This window comes from Barbatula barbatula, assembly GCF_947034865.1.
Source record: "Barbatula barbatula genome assembly, chromosome: 23".
Classification (NCBI taxonomy): Eukaryota; Metazoa; Chordata; class Actinopteri; order Cypriniformes; family Nemacheilidae; genus Barbatula; species Barbatula barbatula.
Window position 1 is genome coordinate 17,989,607 of NC_136786.1, and position 18,119 is coordinate 18,007,725.

At 38.8% G+C, this 18,119-nt stretch overlaps 1 protein-coding gene across 1 annotated transcript in view; it reads right to left on the bottom strand.

Annotated features, from left to right (window-relative positions):
* mmp16a (matrix metallopeptidase 16a (membrane-inserted)) overlaps positions 1 to 18,119 on the bottom strand; it is a 44,629-nt gene that overhangs the window by 8,044 nt on the left and 18,466 nt on the right. The window contains exons 5-6 of the mRNA XM_079487583.1: positions 8,972 to 9,133; positions 7,031 to 7,248 (exon numbers count right to left, since the gene is read on the bottom strand). Coding sequence (XP_079343709.1) covers positions 7,031 to 7,248; positions 8,972 to 9,133 — 380 coding nt within the window. The remainder of the gene's footprint in view (positions 1 to 7,030; positions 7,249 to 8,971; positions 9,134 to 18,119) is intronic.

The following is an 18,119-nucleotide window of genomic DNA, read 5'->3' on the forward strand; positions in this document are numbered from 1 at the left end:
GCCACAGAACTGCTTCTCCCGACTAATCTTTTCAAATTGAAGAAAAATGTAATTTGACCATCAATCTCTAAAACTGATGGCCTCTTTCATTTTGTCTTGCAATAAGAAACACGGTTGGCACGTTTTCAGCGGGAGAGCTATGTATGCAATTCTGCCCATTTTCCCTTTGACAGCATTTTGTACTCGATTACAGAAACATCATTCTCAAGATTCTGCGCCGTTCCTTTGAAACTTCTACTTGAATAAAATGAAACTGCTGACAAACGTCCTCACGCTACGGTTTAATATTCTTAGAAATGTTTTCTGCGGATATAACTTTACAAACATCTCTACCAAAAATAACTTGCTATTGTGTTCTGCATCAGAGCGCCTTAAGCAAACTCATAAAAATGAACATTTCTGACTTGTCGAGACGGGTATGAAATCCTGTGACCGCACATTCTATATTATTGTGGTAAGTTGTTTATATATCTACTTTAAATACATTTAGCTTTTTTAAAGATGGTTAATAAAAAAATCTTTACAGTTTGTTGATCCCATACTGCCCTGAAAGCATCATTGCGCTAAAAGAGAAAGATGCACATCATCCTTTCTCACTTTTAAGATCTTCTTCCTCCTACTTGGCAGTCTCCTCTTCCTCATCCATCCCTCGCATGTCATTCTTCAGTAAGAAAGGCAAACACATTGTACAGGCGCTGTTTCATTACAGGAAAGCCCAGACAGTCAGCAGTGACCTTTACGCAAACAGCAAACCGTCTGTTCGCTAGATGCTCCACAATCATCTGCATTTCATTATCGTCCGATTCTGTGACTGTGAGTTGTGTGTGCGTTCAGCCGGAGCAAGAAATGACAACAATGGGACACGTCACACTAAACGCTGAACCAATATTTGACTCTGGAAGGAAAGCGACCTTTCCTGACCCACCGACTCACATCGGTTTATCAGACTATCTGTATAGCTGCGCCGAAAATATAGAGAGGCATTAATCTCAAATTTAACCGAAGAACATAAAGGTGTGAAGTGTTAGAAATAGCGTCAGAGGACAGAGAGCATCAGTAGAGTTGGAGAAATGGAGACGCAGGCTGTCTGGTTATCGAGGTCAGAGGTTTAGTACATCTAGTGGTATCAGAATGGTTTCTTCTAGCATTCTAAAAACAGTTTCATGTGGGTGGTGCAAAGCTGACAGGGAGTCCGGTGTATTACAGAGCTGTGACAGAGCGACCCTCCCTCCAGACAGACTCAACGAGACCCCAACAGATGAGATCAAATGAGTGAATTTAAGTGAACTTAATACAGAATCTGCTTCTCATGATGAAGGCATATAGCATAAGTCTTGCTTATGTATATATGTATACAAAGCTGCGTATACGGTTATGGATAAAATGAAGAGACCGATCTAGAATTATTTTCAGTTATTCTGAATTCACTATTTATGGATGTATGATTAAAGCGATATTTCACAGGCAAGACAAAATATCCCCATGTTTTACTCAACATCAAGGCATCATGACTGAATATGACTTTCTTCTGGAAGAATAATGCAGTCGGAGTTATAATACCAGCGTATCATTTGACTTCCAAGCGCTAGAATGGGGGGCCATTTTTTGAAGCTCCAAAAAGTGAATCCAGCCATTGAAGAGGGGCTCGACACGGCTCTGTGGTCTTAACACAGGTCTTCGGAAGCAATCCATGCGTTTGTTTAAGAGAAATATCCATATCCATTAAACCTGAGGCTTGTTTTTCCGGCATATGACGCAGGCGTGTCATATGTCCCGGTTTCGATTAGTCACCGTCGTCTGCAGGAAAAACAAGCCTCAGGTTCACGCACAGCCGAGGGATAACGGAAGCTAGACATTAATGTTAATAGCGCTGTCAATATGGATATTTCTCTTAAACAAACGCATCGATTGGCTTCAGAAGACCTGTGTCAAGACCACAGAGCCGTTCTTTGATCGAAGGATGCACTTTTTGGAGTTTTATAAAATTGTACGTGGTATTATTACTTCATTATTTTTAACGGAGAAAGTCATATTCAGTCAGGATGCATTAAGGGTGAGTAAAACACAGGAACACATGTTTTGACTGTGAAATATCGCTTTAAGTAAAATGATCATTTTATCAGTTTTATTCTGTAAACTATAGAGACAACAGTTCTCCCAAATACAAAAATATAAATGAAAATCGGACAAACTGGACAAAATAATAAAAGATGCAATGTTAGCAGAATACTACAAAGAAAACAATTCTTATGTCTTACATGTATGTCGGAATCAGTTGAAAAATGAATATATGAAGGAATAACTCTTACCTAAATGGAGGTTATCACATAAAAATATTTTTTACTTACAGTATTTGTAGAAATACACAAATACATGCTTGAAAGTGAATATTTACATGTTTTCTTTGCCGTATTTAAGGTATGAAAAATACAGAGCATCTTTAACTGTTATTTTGACCTGTTCCTCCAGTTTAAATTTGCAGTACATAAATGAAAATAGAAACAATATTTTCATTTGAAATGTGGAAAACATATGTTCAGTAGTTAACAGAATGAAAAAAAATGATAATTTTACCTCATACCTACAAATGTAGATTCAGAAAAACCGATCTATACAGTATACGTATATATATATATATATATAGAGAGAGAGAGAGAGAGAGAGAGAGAGACCGTGCCGAGTGTATGAGGTTCAGCTCAGATATATGACAGTTGACTGTAACAACCGGCCAATACTAAAGAGAAGGATGCTCGTGTGAAGATGGAGGAGTGATGAGATGAAAGAAGCATGAACAGTGTGGTACTGGACAGGTTGAGAGCTTGCTGCTGGGAGATCAGGCTCGATTTCCCTCTGACACACAGTCAATAGATCACTCACATGACTGTAAAACTCTCCTCACAAGACTGGACGGAGCAGATCTGTCACTGGACCAAACAGTATACTCTACTACACACATGCATTAACAAAGTGAGATAGAAGACAGAGGCACAATGACTATTTATATAACATGACTTAAACGTCGAAATATCATTTGTGTTCAGACAGCATTTTGTTGTGCAAGCAAATAAAAGTTCATTCCCGGGCAAACTACTATATGCTTTAAAATACTACTCAGTAAAAGTCTTATCAAATCTCCTCTAGAAGTCTCCCGTCCCTGGTGTCATAAATCTGCGAGCCTTCTGGCTGCAGACTCCGACTTATACAGCACACAGCAGGTTTAACTTTTTGCCAACAGCATCACAGAAGAAGCTCAAAGCCAGAAGCTCACAGAACAAAAGACCAACAGCTGTGTGTTAATATAAATTCATTAGAACAGTCAAAGACCAGCAAGAAACTCGGCGTTATTAGATCTACTGTATTTTAAACAAAACCTTTGAGGAGAGAGTTCAGACACCAGCTGAGTAAATCTAGAAGCTAAATCTGATCATTTCATAAAACTGAAATTTCATCATGTTGTAATAAGAGGTCTCCAGAGAGGAAGATAAAAGAATGCATTTAAACTAAACTAAAGCTACGAAAAATAATAAGCAACCACTTATTTATTAGATCCTGTGTTCAGCAATATCCAAATGATCCGTACACTTCAACATCAACTGGCTTCACAACTGGTAAAAGACCAGCTATATTACTTCAGGTTCATTCACTGTGCCAAATTAGTTTTGGCATGATCCTTTACAGTGTTTTACTTAGATTCAATTTTATTTTATTTATATTGTGCTTTTCACAATGTGCATTGTTCCAAAGCAGCTTTACAGGAGAAAATAAGAAAAACAGAAACACACAGAGAAGAACAGTGCATGCCGTTTATAGAACAAGCTAATTCATTTCAATAAATGTGGTCTCCCGGTGAGCAAGCCAACACGGCCCCTCGGGCGAGGAACACAAACGCCAATGAAATATAAATGGAGAGAAAAACCACGGGAGAAACCAGACTCAGCCGGGAGGACCAGTTCTCCTCTGACCGTCACAGCTGCACTCAGTGAAAAAATCTGCCTTATGAACTGTTCCTAAAATGCATGTAAAACATTAGAATTGTGTTGTTTAAACATGCAAACATTGCACTTTTTGTTCATTTGACCAATTTGTCCCGTTTAAAATGCCTGCAAATACAATTTTGATTTGGTTTACATAGTTAACAGTATGAAACAAAAATGTAATTTTCCTTAAAGGGACAGTTCACCCCAAAATATGCTTACATTTTTTTAAATCCTTGCTTCTGTTGAACACAAAAGAAGATATTTTGAAGAATGTGGATCTCCTCCGTGAGATATCTGCGGGACCGGTGCGCGCACAGCTGATTCCAACTATCACTCACGCCACCGGCCCCGCCTCACGGCTCTCATCCCGCCTTCCTCACCACACATTCACTCTAAAAAACTGGGTTGTTTTTTTTACCAATGATGGGTAAAGACCGGATGGGTTAAAATGATGCGATGCTTGGTTATTTTGAGCCCAACGCTGGATACTATAGAAGTCAATTGTGCCCCAGAACTGTTTGGTTACAAACACTCTTCCAAATATCTTTTCTAGTCTTAAGCAGAACAACCAATTTACAGGTTTGATGGCGAGAAAATGATCCCAGAATTGTCATTGTGGGTAGTATCCCTTTAAACATCTAGCTAAAGATCGCAAACTCAGAAAAACTTAATTTTAGAATGATCCCTTATTTTTCTCTTTATGTTGACAAGATCACTTTAAAAGATTTTAATTCATTGGTACACAACACAACAGACTAAACAGAGAACAGCACCGGTCAAATAAAACACACAACCTACATCTTTGAGCTGTGTATTATGAATAAATCTCTTATTAATCTTCCCCGTGGATCATGACTCTCTCCGGCTGTGACACTGATCGGTTGTGTAGACAAATACACCATCACAGCCATCATCTTTCAGCCAGTCATATCTCACGTCTGCATCCCTGAGGAGAGAGCTGACACAGACGTTTCCACGGATACACCCTTGAGCTTAGCTTAGACTTTCAGAGTTTTATGGTCTGTGTTTGTGTTATTGTCTAGCTAGGGTGATAGACTACTTCAGTTTTTGAGCGAGCAAGAGAAAGAGGGATATGTATACACCGGTCCAGATTTTGTTTTCCCGAAGACATCTGCTGGGAAACAGGGGATTGGAAACCGAGTGACACGATTAGAGCTCAAGCGAAAACCCTCTCCAACTGAAATAAATCTAAACGTCAGAAGGAATTTGGGTTTTTTAAAGAATCTAAAAAGATGTTCGGCGAATGAATCGTATCTATTTTTAAACCTGAAACATATACACAAAACACTGGCTGGGTGTTGAATGAAAGCAGAGTAAATCTCTGTTCTGGCCCTCAAGGACGTGAGCTACGATTGTTGTGCACTAATTCACAGACACACACCGAGACTCACTTCGTGTACAATCTGTGTACTTCTCCTGAAGGCTTGTCCTGTTCTCAGCGTGTGATTTAAACCGGGTTTCAACCACTATAACAGCGTTTCCAGTCACTTTTTGCCGCGGTTCATCTTGCACAACCCAGTTTTGTCGCTCTGGCAACATCTTCCTACCTTTGGAAAATCCTTCAAGATGAAGTTATAGAGAATTATTTGTGTCTCTGGAACACTTGATTATGATTGGCGTGACGTTCTGACGTCTGTTATCCTCCATATAACTGCCAAACCCAGAATCCAAAATCCTGTTTCACTTTTTTATCACTACACGAACGTTTGAACAAAACATAACCAACAGAACGATTATAACCGTATCAAAATGTGAAACAAAGTATATGTAGGCTACGATTTAATAACAAATAAATTGAATCCGGAAGTAGTTCTTGATCAGTGTTTGACATCTTGCCAAGTGGTCTTTAGCTGAATTTACGCATATCTTTTCTAATGCCAGGTTTGAATTTGTTACAAATGAGCTAGTAAAAGATTTCAGATCTTGTCCATTTATTTACTAATGTGGCAAGTAGCCATGTAAATGCATTACAATATTATTGTCTAGTGAAAATCCCGTCATCGACCAAAAATTGCCATTGAAAATCACAGCCTTCTACCAACTATGGTCTGAAAACAAACAGCAAATGCTCAGAGCCGATCATGGAATAACACGACAACAATTCCTGGCCTCAGGAAAACGCTTCGATAGCATACGACCTTACTTACGATAAAAATACCTTTCTTGTGGAAACCTAACAGGAACTGGGATCTATACGTAGGCCATGTCATTTGTTGGTAGATGTAAGAGGTTTGTCTACACCAGTTTGCACACATTGGTATGCATACGATACTTATTTAGTTTTTCCCATTACGTATTCTGCCCTGAATCTCACATTGTATCACAATTTGGACTGAAACTTGTGATCTCTTAACACAAAAAATAGAAACAATACAGAAATGGATTTCTCATGGATTGTCATATTAAAACAAAATGGCATACGGTAAGTTTAACAAACGCTAAAACGTATATTTTGAATGTTTGCACAATAATGCACCATCTCTATTCTAAGAAAAAGATAAGGCAGGCGTACAACGGCTCATCTGATTGCGTATTGTCCCTATTCAAATAAAGTTAGCCTTATCAGGTTTGAGAGGTCTCAAAGGCGTCTTCAAATCTTAATCGGAAACAAAAAACCTCACACCTTGTCATCCAAACGCTGAATTCAAATATTTTGTTGTACGCAGTCTGAAATCACAGTCACCCTGAGAGCTCACTGATGGAGACTTTCAAGTTCAGCTATCCAAGAAAAGCTCGATGGAACAGGCCACTTAGAGAACAAAAGAAGAACAGGCACACAGAAGGTGGTACAAACGCTGGCTGAAATAAGTTATTCCTGCGTGTTTTCTGTCAGCCGAGACTGTCAGATCTCAATTGAAGCAAGACAAATGCTTGAAAAGAGCTCTTTTTACACATAGCATCAGAAGAACTGTGACTTTGACGGTGAAGAACTTAACCTTTCTATTGATTCAGAAGAATTTAAAAATCTGCCTTTTAATAATCCAGTTCAACTAAATGAGATGACACAGAAATATAAGCAACTCTAATCTTACCTTAAACACAAACATCTCTCTTCTCAAGATGGCCAGCGTGTTGAAGCCACCGTCGCAGATGTCTGGTTTAGCATTCGGGTTCATCGGTTTGTCGCCGGTCGGTATTCGTGGGGGCCGAGTCTGTCTGTCGTGTTTGCGTGGGTCTACGGGAGGGTACGAGCGGGCGGGTGGGATCGTGGGCAGAGGTTTCGTGGGTTGAGAAAGTTTATCTGGAGGTCCTGGAGAGAAGATGTCAAACGCTTGTTTTAGGGTTCATCAAACAGTGAAAAACAGAGACATGAATCTTTCTTCAGTGAATCACAAAAAAAAGAAATTTTGAGAAATGTCTCAGTGGTTTTGTGTCCATACAGCGCAAGTCAAATGGGGACAGTGTTTACCAACGTTCCTCAAAATATCCTCTCTCGTGTTCTTCAGAAGAAAGAAAGTCATACAGGTTTGGAATGACATGAGGGTAAATGAATGGTAAAAGACTGAATGAAAGAATCGGTTGACTCATTATAACATTACAGCAGATGCCTGACCCACGCTGAACACTTCAAAGCGTCGGACGCTATGATCCCACAGACGCGAGGTCAAGAAAACCTTTATGGATTTGAAAGGACAGGTGATTAAATGAAACGAATGCATTACGTTAGGAATGAATCAGGAGCGCAGCGTGAACGGATTAGAGAGTTATCTATCTAGTGATGTGAGCCGCCTACAAGAGCAGAGAGAAGCCACTGTCTATAATGAAATCTCTTAAAATAGAGCCCGGATTACAGCCCTTTAACATTACATAACACAGGGTGAATGACAGAGAAAAAGAGAGCGTGGTGGATTCACAAGGTATGGATGGGGGAATCCATCCTGAACTACTAATACATTTGATAATGATGCTTTATTGAGAATATCTGAGATCCTCACATAAATATTGATGTAAATATAAATTGTATATTTAGTATTAAATTGCTATAATTTAGCATGAAAATATATAATAATATCATTATAAAAAACTTTAACTACTTAATGTTAACGGTCGGTAAAATAAATGTAAACTTTATTCATAATGATATTAATATTGGCTGGAATTCCAAAATGAAAATTAAGCTTTTGTCAAATTTTCTGTTTAATTCATTTAATATTTATGTAATAATGATATCAATCTTACCAAGAGTGACTTTCATGCGCTACCGGGATCATGATCAGAACTAAAATAAGTGCTATCTCTCATCCCTAACAGAGAAAAATCTCGTGCGCATGCTACACGGGTCATGTTCGTGACCATCTCCACCCTGTACCGTCTCTATAGGCTCATCCTGTGTTTGTGTGTAGAAAGATGACGCACCCGCAAGGAAAACAGACGACCAAAAACGGTCAACGGGGGTCAAGGAAAGATGCCCTTCCCAAACTTTCAAGGGGTGGTGTAGCAGAAGGAATATTCTTTATAAATAAGTTGAATGTTTTCTAATGAAAAAGTAATGTGTAAACACGGTGCAATGATGCATTATAAAACAAAAATAAGTACATTTAGTCATTTTTACATTTACATTTAAACTGTATGAACAAGTAAACTTAACATGCTTTATTTATTAAGAACCAGTACTAGTATACCAGTAACTGATCTACTGTTTGTCAATACTACCTCGGACTAACTTATTTTCAGAATAAAGAATATATTTACAACACACTTGACATATTGCTATGCTGTTGCTAAAGTAAACTAGTTGGTTTCTAGCGTGTTCCTGGCAGGTCCTGATGTTTGAACTGGCCCAGGCCAAAAGACCCAACCATCATTTTTTTTATATACTGTTTCAGGACTCGAGTCTCTCCTTCAATGTAGGTCAGTGCAAATTGTTTGATGTTGTAACATCCGCTAGGCCCAAACACTGTGAGGAAACGAGTTTTGAATGTTCTGTTTGAATGTCGACTGCCCGCAGGCCTGAGACACATGGAAGGTCCTACCGTAGATCTTCTGGATGCCCTGCAGATCATCATGTGGCAGTCTGAAGTGCTCTGTGTCCATGTACTGATAGAAGGGGGCCATGATCGCAGTGGGGTCATTGGAGTGCTCCAGGCCTAACGCGTGACCCAGCTCGTGTACCGCCACCAGGAAGAGATCGTTCCCTGCAGACACAAAAAGAGTTTACAAAAGTTGAACTAAATCACTGTGAAATTGACTTTTTAGAAACATCTATTGTTTACAAAAATATGGTTTCATACTGCTACCATTCACAAATTTGACATATACTGTACTTTTTAAATGATGCATACTGTGTTATCAAAGTCGACAATCACTTTTTTATACGTTTTATTTGTTAGATATTTGCAAAACCCAGTGACAAACAAAACATTAAAAATAATGATATATTAAAATAAAATAAATGAGAAAATCGTCGCTTTATTGCTCCATGAACTCTCTGTAAGTCGCTTTGGATAAAAGCATCTGCAAAATGACTTCATGTAAATATAAAATATGGATATACGGGATTTCAGAAGGACAGCAGCAATATGTATAATAACCTTCAATATTTATATTTTCCATGGAAAATTATGTTTTACTCCAATAGAAAAAACATTCAACAGTAAATGAAAATGTTGCATTCACAACATAAAGGTTGTGGTTTTGATTCGTAGGTTACACACATACTAATAAAACATTTATAATGTGAAGCTTAAATGCACCATTATTCGCTTTGGATAAAAACATCTACTAAGTGCATTCACGACATGTAATTTATCAACATGTTTTTTACAGCAATGAACATATTTTGTGCAGCATTGATATATGTATCTGGCGATATCCAGCCCTATTTGAACCCTGTGCAGTTGCACATGACATAACCGCTCTCTCTCTCCGTTTCCACTCCAAAATAACTCATCTAGAGAAACCACAGCTACTGCTGGGAATTATTAAAGTACAAACCCATCCCCACACACCCCTGCATCAAAACTCCACGCTGAGCATCTTCCCTCTGTGATGGAAAACTCCACCCCGCTCGCTCTGTAATGATACTGAAATGGAACGGACCGGAAAATGGTGCCTCTGGCTGAGGCCAAGTTAGCCAATCACGACAGACGTCATGTGTCTGTAACCAAGGACCACAGAGGACAGTACGCCCATCAGGGCCACATCAGCAGCCCTCTTCGGTTGTTGCTTCTCTCTGTGACTCGCATTTTCGGTCTTGCATCTAACTCTCGTTTGGACTGACAGCTTTTTTTTTTTACAGCAAAGACGCATTTTTATTCATTCGCCTCGTGTTTTATTTAAAGCGCCCGGTGCGGGAGACGGAGATCAGATGGCATGTTTTGCATTCCTGGATATTTCAGCCTATTTCGGCTCGCCAGGGAGGATTCGCTTGCATCAAAGCTGGCGACTACGGAACGTTCCAAAAAACACAACTGAAATGCTACCGAATGAATGAACACGCGAGAGTTCTGATATCAGAGAAAATTATCAGCTTGGTAGAAGACGAGAAGGAAAATACAGCGTACCCTCGCAACACAGAAGCAATATTAAGAATTTATGGAGTGGTGTGGGAGTGGGAATAATAAAGAAGAGAAGAAAAACTGCAGAAAGTAGGCGACTGTCTGAAATATTAGGTGTTTGCTCATCCTGCTCTCTTTTGACCACGGACACAAATGACACCTCAAATGATGATGTCTTGAAGACCGCCAACCTTTTCAAATGGATCAGTCCAACAGTTCTGAATCAAAAAGGCATCAAATCCCTCAGAAGGAGGGATCGGAGTCAGAATATCACAGGGACTTAGAAATGATTTCTTCTCTGACATGGGCCAGCAGGCAGCCACGTAGCAACCTCATAGCAATGCTTAAGCGAACGAGATCATATCAGCCAATCTGTAGAAGTTCACATGAGAACAGCGTCACAACTCTTACATAAGAACCTGAGAAATTAGGCAGACGGCTGAGAGGCGAGTTCACAGAAAAAATTATTTGAAACAAAAATGGGGAAACAGACATAAAACGAACTCGCTCAGTTTGCCAAGAACACTAATCCCAATGTAGAAATCATCGTACCTTCACTTATGCTTAGAAAGTTCACGCCAAGAATGAAAAAAATAAATACACATCAATACAATTTATCAGAACCTTTTTACAGGTAGGAAAACAAATATATCGTACACAATATTCAATTATTTTAATTGTTTTTTAAAAAGCATATGGATGCTAAACCGTTCAAAAACCTAACCTGATGGACCTTTCTGAATAAGAGGTGCTGATGAAATCAGCTTCAGAGTCCCAGACACAGTTTTCGGCATTATTGATTTCTGCCTAAATGCATTTACTCCGCCTCTGTTCATGGCATGACTCAGACTATCTAAAAGCTAAATATGGGTTGAGGCGAAATGATAAAGACTAGATGCAATAAATGTGAGCAGGTAATACTCTGTTTTGCCAAGAGTTATATAATACAATTTATTGTAGGAGTTATTACAGTTCTGCTGGACGCTGAAATGATCTCATCGTTCCACAGGCTACTGACAAGATATTTTCTTTCTTTTTGCCTTAAAATGACAAAAACAACCATTTATATCATTTTTAAGACAATAATCTTTAAGTGGAATCTGAAACCAATTAATTTCCTTATTATTCTCTGAAAGGGACAAATTTTGTCAATATTTATTCCCCCTCATGACATTTATACCTGAGAAAAACATGATTTTCTCTCTGACATGACATCCCAAATTGGTTTTAGAACAAAAAAGAAGATTTTTCTTCTAGACGTGATTTTGTCCAAACAGCGGAAGTCAATGGGGGTTTACAAACTATGTTCTACAGAAGAAAGAAAATCACATGTCAATGAGTAAATGATGAAAACATTTGATTTTTTGTTTGAACTATCCCTATACGCCTACCAATACTAAATGATTACTATATTTATGAACTTCAAAAATACCATGTTACTCCATCAGATCAAAATGCGGCAGTATCTTGTCCAAAATAGCACAAATCATTCAATGAAGCACTTTTGTTGATGTGTCTTATGATTATAAAATCCACATCGAGCCTACACGGCCTCACGCGGATCTCCGTAGACCCGGACTCTGATTACAAATGACAGAGCTGATGGAGGATCCGCTTAATTCCAAACACGAGACAGGAAATGACTAAGTGGATCATCCTACACCACTGGAAATGACTGACAAGCATTCCTGCAGTTCACTGTTTGGATATTATTCATAAAAGAGGACAGATGAAGTCAGATCTTTGATGAACTTTCAAAGATTCATCAGCCTGTAAAGGACATGACATCACAAGTTCGGTCAGGCAGATGTGTGCGAGGGATTTGTTGACACGGGCGTTTTTTAAAAGAAAAGAAAAGCAGTCAGACTACACACAAGTCAGGATACCTTAGGATAAGTCACACCAATGTTATATCCCAGATTTCCTCTTTGCGGTCGACAAACTTCCTGCCCAGATAAAGACTGACTACATTCTACATCTTGACCAGTTCTAAGAAGACACACGGGTACCATGTGATAAGATCTGACTATTAGTCCAGGACCATTTCCAGAACCCCAGTTTAATGCCAATCTGCCATTTTTAATTGCTTATTAAATTTCTGTGCTCAATACCCCGCTAGCACAAGTCATTTACACCCCGAAAGGAATCCCTACATACTGCACAGTCTAGACCAGGTCAATGTTATTCTGTGCTAACATATCCCATTAACATGCCCTGTTAACTCCGCACCCTGCTATCTTGCCTTATAAACAGACCTGCAGTGCTAACACATCGCATGAGCAAAACCTCGGTTAACACAGCAGAGAGATACCTTGCAAACACATGCTACTGAGAACATCAAGCTACAGCTGATCCTAAAACCGCAGGACTGGTCGTTAAAGTAGATTTTTTTAAAACAATATCCGAGCCGCTCTTTTGCGTAACATGGAAGTGAACAGGGATAACCGATAATTCTTTAACATTGGAAGCCGATAACCGATATATGGCCGATACACGGTATATTAATATTAATATAAAATTCCCTAAGACTGAAACAAAAGGCAAAAAGTGGACATCTGCTTTTATATTAAAAGATTGACCGTTAGTTCTCTTTTTCCCCTGAAAATCACGTACCAAGCCTACTTTACACTAGTTAAAGCTTATTTACCCTTTTAAACTTTTATGGTATATTATTTATTAAATAAACAAATGATAGATGTTCTTCCCGAGCAACCCAGAAACATTTTCTGTCTCAAAACAGAAAGCATCCACAATGCAATCGGATTCAAACAATATGCCTTTGTTCCTATAATTTACACATTTATAAAATCACGACAGAAAACAGTTTAAGGAAATGATTTATTGGCTATAATATATCATCCTAAATATTATTATCGAAAACATTAAAAATGTAAATTTATCGTCCGATACCAATATGGCCGATAATTTATCGTGCATCCCTAAAAATGATCATAAAAATACTAAAACAAAATTATGCAAAGGCTTTACTTTGAAATTGAAATTTAATGCATGACAGACACTTTTATGACTCTTTTATGCTCGATTGTTGTCATCTCGAAGCTTGACAGTCCCAGTCCCCATTCACTTCCGTTATATGACAGAACGGCGGTTCATTAAATAAAGACAACATTTCACCGTTGTACATCTAATCGATAGAATCCCTGCTAATAACAAACATTATTAGTCTTCATTTCAACACGAATGGATGTTGAAAACATTAATGCTAGGAAAAAAGAACACTTTTATTAGCCTGTCGAAAAGGCCTGAGAAGTTGAATCAAAAAACTGCGAAAGAGGGCAAGAGTGAATCCTCAGATTCTTGCCGTTCTTCTGTTACCATGAGATCATTCTTCTGTGATCATTCCATGAGAGATCAGATTCAGGTTCACTCGCTGGTGTGAAAAAGTAATCTGGTGCCTTTGAACAGATGAGGCATTGTGGAGAGACCAGCTGTTCTGTCATCTACAGCTCTGTGTCCTAAATCTCCTCTTCCCTTGTCCAGCTCTCAGTCCTAAACTTCCTCATCATGTTTTATAACATTCTTATCAAATCACGATAACTTGCTCTGCCACTGAAACTTCTTTTTTGGCTGACAACACCAAGCACCTTATTAAATATTTTGCATATTACACGGCGCTCAACTAATAACACATTGTAACCCGGATGCCGCAAATTTTTATATGACGGCAGTTTAATCATTATTTTAATAACATATGTTACATTATATTTACAAATGATTCAACTAAATTGCGGGTTCATGGCATTTGACCGCCGTGTCTTACCTTAAAACCGGAAGTAAATGCATTTTCTTTGCAAAACATCTGCATTCGTTAAAAATGAGCAAATAAAATATGTCTAATCATTTTTTCCTAACTTCAATAACTTACTTATGAGGCAAGTAGCCGTGTAATAAGCGTGATAATGTACAAGCAGCCGGCTGTTATCGCGAAATAAGCCCCTTCAACGTGATACAAGCTCATTTCTGCAAAAACAACCGGCTGCCTGTACATTATCCCGTACTTATACACCCCCTTTAAAAGTCCCGACCTACAACCCATTAAATAATTACTAAACCAAGCAAATTTAATTCAAGAAATGAAACCTCCGAACCCCGAGTCAAACGCCAGGCTGTTGAATAAAAACAGCCTGGCGCTGAGTCTGGAGGAAGTGACTTTAAGAGAGCGGAGATTAAGGACAGTGTTTAACATACGCACAAGGGTCAAGCTATCCCGGCTCTACGCTGCTCTGCTGTGCGAGGCAAATTTTCAATGGAAAGAGAGGTTTTAGAGAAGGCGAGAGAAAGAGAGAGAGAGAGAGAGGGATGCAGGCTGTGCTGGCGGAAGGCGCTTCTGCTACCCACATGGAATGCTAATGCTTCAGTCGGTGGGTGAGAGACTATTTTGAGAGCAGACCTGGTGTGTACCAGCATGAATCGCTCTCCTTACACATAGAGGATATGGATCATATAGCACACAACAAGAGGTCTCCAGGGCATTAAAACCACTACAAACTACATAACACGTATCGATTTTTCTAAAATTTGGAAACTATGTTGCGCATACTGTATTAAAATAAGGATGCAGGGATTATAATCATCCTGACACACTGAAAAAACTATAGAAACCATCACAGAAATTCCAATAGTTTGCATTAAAATACCACCATGAGCCTTTAACCTTTAAAACCATCGCAAATTTACTTTATTTATTTTGAATTGGATTCGCCTGGCAGATAACATCCCACCAATAGGATCCGTTACATAGCCACCATTACAGTTGCCATTGAAACAATACAATTCCCATTATAACCATTGAATTCATTAATATTTCGAATGTGTTTTGCGCAGGGCTTTTTTTGTCAGCAGGGCACGGTCACGTGACGCATTGTTGACTGCATTGACGTCAATATGGGAATTCTGACCATCTGAATTAATGCAGTGACTAAATATTTCGACGCCGACATCAAAGCTGCAAACAGGTCGATTTTAACATCAACATGTGCAACGCCATAAAAGTATTATCCCAGAACACATTGCATGGTCAAGATTTATTTCAAGTTATACAGTCATATGTATTCAGACACCTTTCACATTTCTTACATCATCACAGTTTATTGGCTATACAGTAATTCAGTTTGAAATGCCCTACTTGTAGAATTTCATTACCTTTCCTCTAAGATCAGTTGATATTTCACTGGTTTTGGTCAATCTTCTGTTAGACTGTCTCAAATTAATGAGGTTGAACTCATTGAATTAGATGATACCAATTTAGGGCAAGCGATTACTAAGCAATGCTTCATTTTGTTCGGTCTGTGGAGTAAAAGGCACATTAGCAATTTAAAAAATTCTGAGAATTTGGTCCCAAATTTTAATCAATTTCACTCGTAATCCACTGAATAAAGATTGTTTTGGGCGTTATATGACACAGTTTATGTTATTCTGTTATTCTCACTTACATAAATTAACTACAGTGTCCTGCACCCACTAGTAAAAATATAACAAATTATATCTAATCTACACAGTACAAGTATACAACTTGTACGACCAACTCTCAAATGCTGCAAAAATAGTTCGATACGAGGTCCAATATTTTGATTGGATAACAGATGTTAGTCTACAGTTATTGGTGGGTTTTGTTTCCCCTCACTGAATTAGGTCAGGTCAGCAAAAGACATTTCAAACATGTAAAAAAGTTCATATATTTTGTTGAAAGATTATAAAAGTAATGGACCAGTGAATCACGTACCATAAAATAATACAAATACATGTGGGTTCATGTATTTACTGCAGAGCTTTAAAGTGTTGTAGATAAAGACGGTAATTGTGAGCAAAAATGCACGATATTATCACGATATCAGTTGGCATTGAAATAAATAAATGATATTATCAGTCAAAATCGATCTTTAATTGAGTTCATTTTGCGTGTCATTTTTGGCCAATGACTCACTAACAGCTAACCAGATACTGGCACGGAATAAGTCACAAAATTATCATAACTGTTGTATTGTCACAATATCAATAATGAAGGTAATTCATATCACGTTATAGTTTATACATTAATGTAGTTTTGTGTATTATCAGAACAAAGGCACTTATCAACAACACACACCTCACTTTTGTATGTTGACATCCAGCTGGCCTATCTAGAGATACAATCTATAACAGTCCCGCTTCCTGCAGTTAAAAAACCTTCATTTTATTGACCTCATCTTGCCACTCATTGGCTTCAAAGACACCTTGTGCTCTCCAAAGTGTCTCAGATGTGAGATATTTCTCTCACACCTTCTTCCTCCTCCTCACGTCACTCTGACATGAACAAAAATCCAACGGCCCGACAAGCGTGACTTAACTTTTTCATCGGATAGGTAGTTGAGATCGATAAATAATTCAAGCGAATTCTGATTCATGAGACATTCCGGCCGTTCCTCACACTCCTGATTGTTTTTCTAACCCCGCGAACCCCGTCTCACCCTGATTTGGGTGAGGGAGAGAAAATATCGCCCTGGAATTTTTATTTCTTGCATGAATGCTGCCACATGAACGTTTGATATTTTCCGCTGTAGCTGATGTTATCGCATCAACTTTGAGAGCGCGAAAAACTTCGGGATCTGTCGGAATCCATCTTTCTCCCCTGGGGACATTCTGGTAAAAATAAACAACGGCTGCGTATCTTGTTTTAGGAGTTTAATCTTTAGGTAGGGTGCCTGGCTGTTACAGTCGTACTGCAGACAAACATGATGAGTTTTTCTTATTTGCTTAAGAAGGCAGATATAAATTTGATGGTGGGCATGGTAGATAAAACAAGATTTCTATATTTCTTTGACGCAAAAGTAACTGGTGCGTGGCCGTACCAAACTAGGATAGCTAAGGTATTGTGGGTGGTTGCCAGGACGTTGCTACAGCGTTGCTATAACGTGTTGTGGTTGCTTATTGACCAAAACGTAGGATTTGCTTGGCTGTTTATAAACTTGTTCAGTCTGATATCACAGGAATTCGTAACTTTATTCGTTTAAATTGTTGAATGCTCCCTCAACACCGTACAACACTGTAGCTGCAGTTATACAGTTGTATGGCTCTATCCTGTGTATTTCACCTTTATCATCACAGACAATCTGTTTTTCTCTTTGCCTCGACTGAAAACAGGAGATTGTTCCTGCTGTGAGGTCTAACCACTCTCCTTCACACACACACTTCTATGGCAATGTTCTTCTGAAGGGGATCCGAGCAGAACGTGAAAACAAGGTGAGAATTTTTAAACAGAGACGAGCGGGACAAATAAATGCACTTCTATGTGTCGTTTGTCCTGCTAACCCAGAGCTCTGCTCCATTTATTACGCTCCCAGAATCCCTGTCACTTCCTCTTTAACACACAACTCTCCTGACCTACTTACAGCCCAACTCGCTTTCATGTCACAGAGACAGAGGGCAGGAAGTTCAAAAGGATGTCCACAGCCAGACGGTGGACGTGTCGGCTCACGTGAGGGAGAATGCAATGGCCTCGAGAGCTGGAATCCCTGCTGCACGTCAACAGAACAACAGCGCCCAGCAACGGACCGTCGCCAACAGGCTTCTGGGGATTGATTTGAAGTGTAGAGACAGGATTGTTTCTAAGCTAATATATAATATT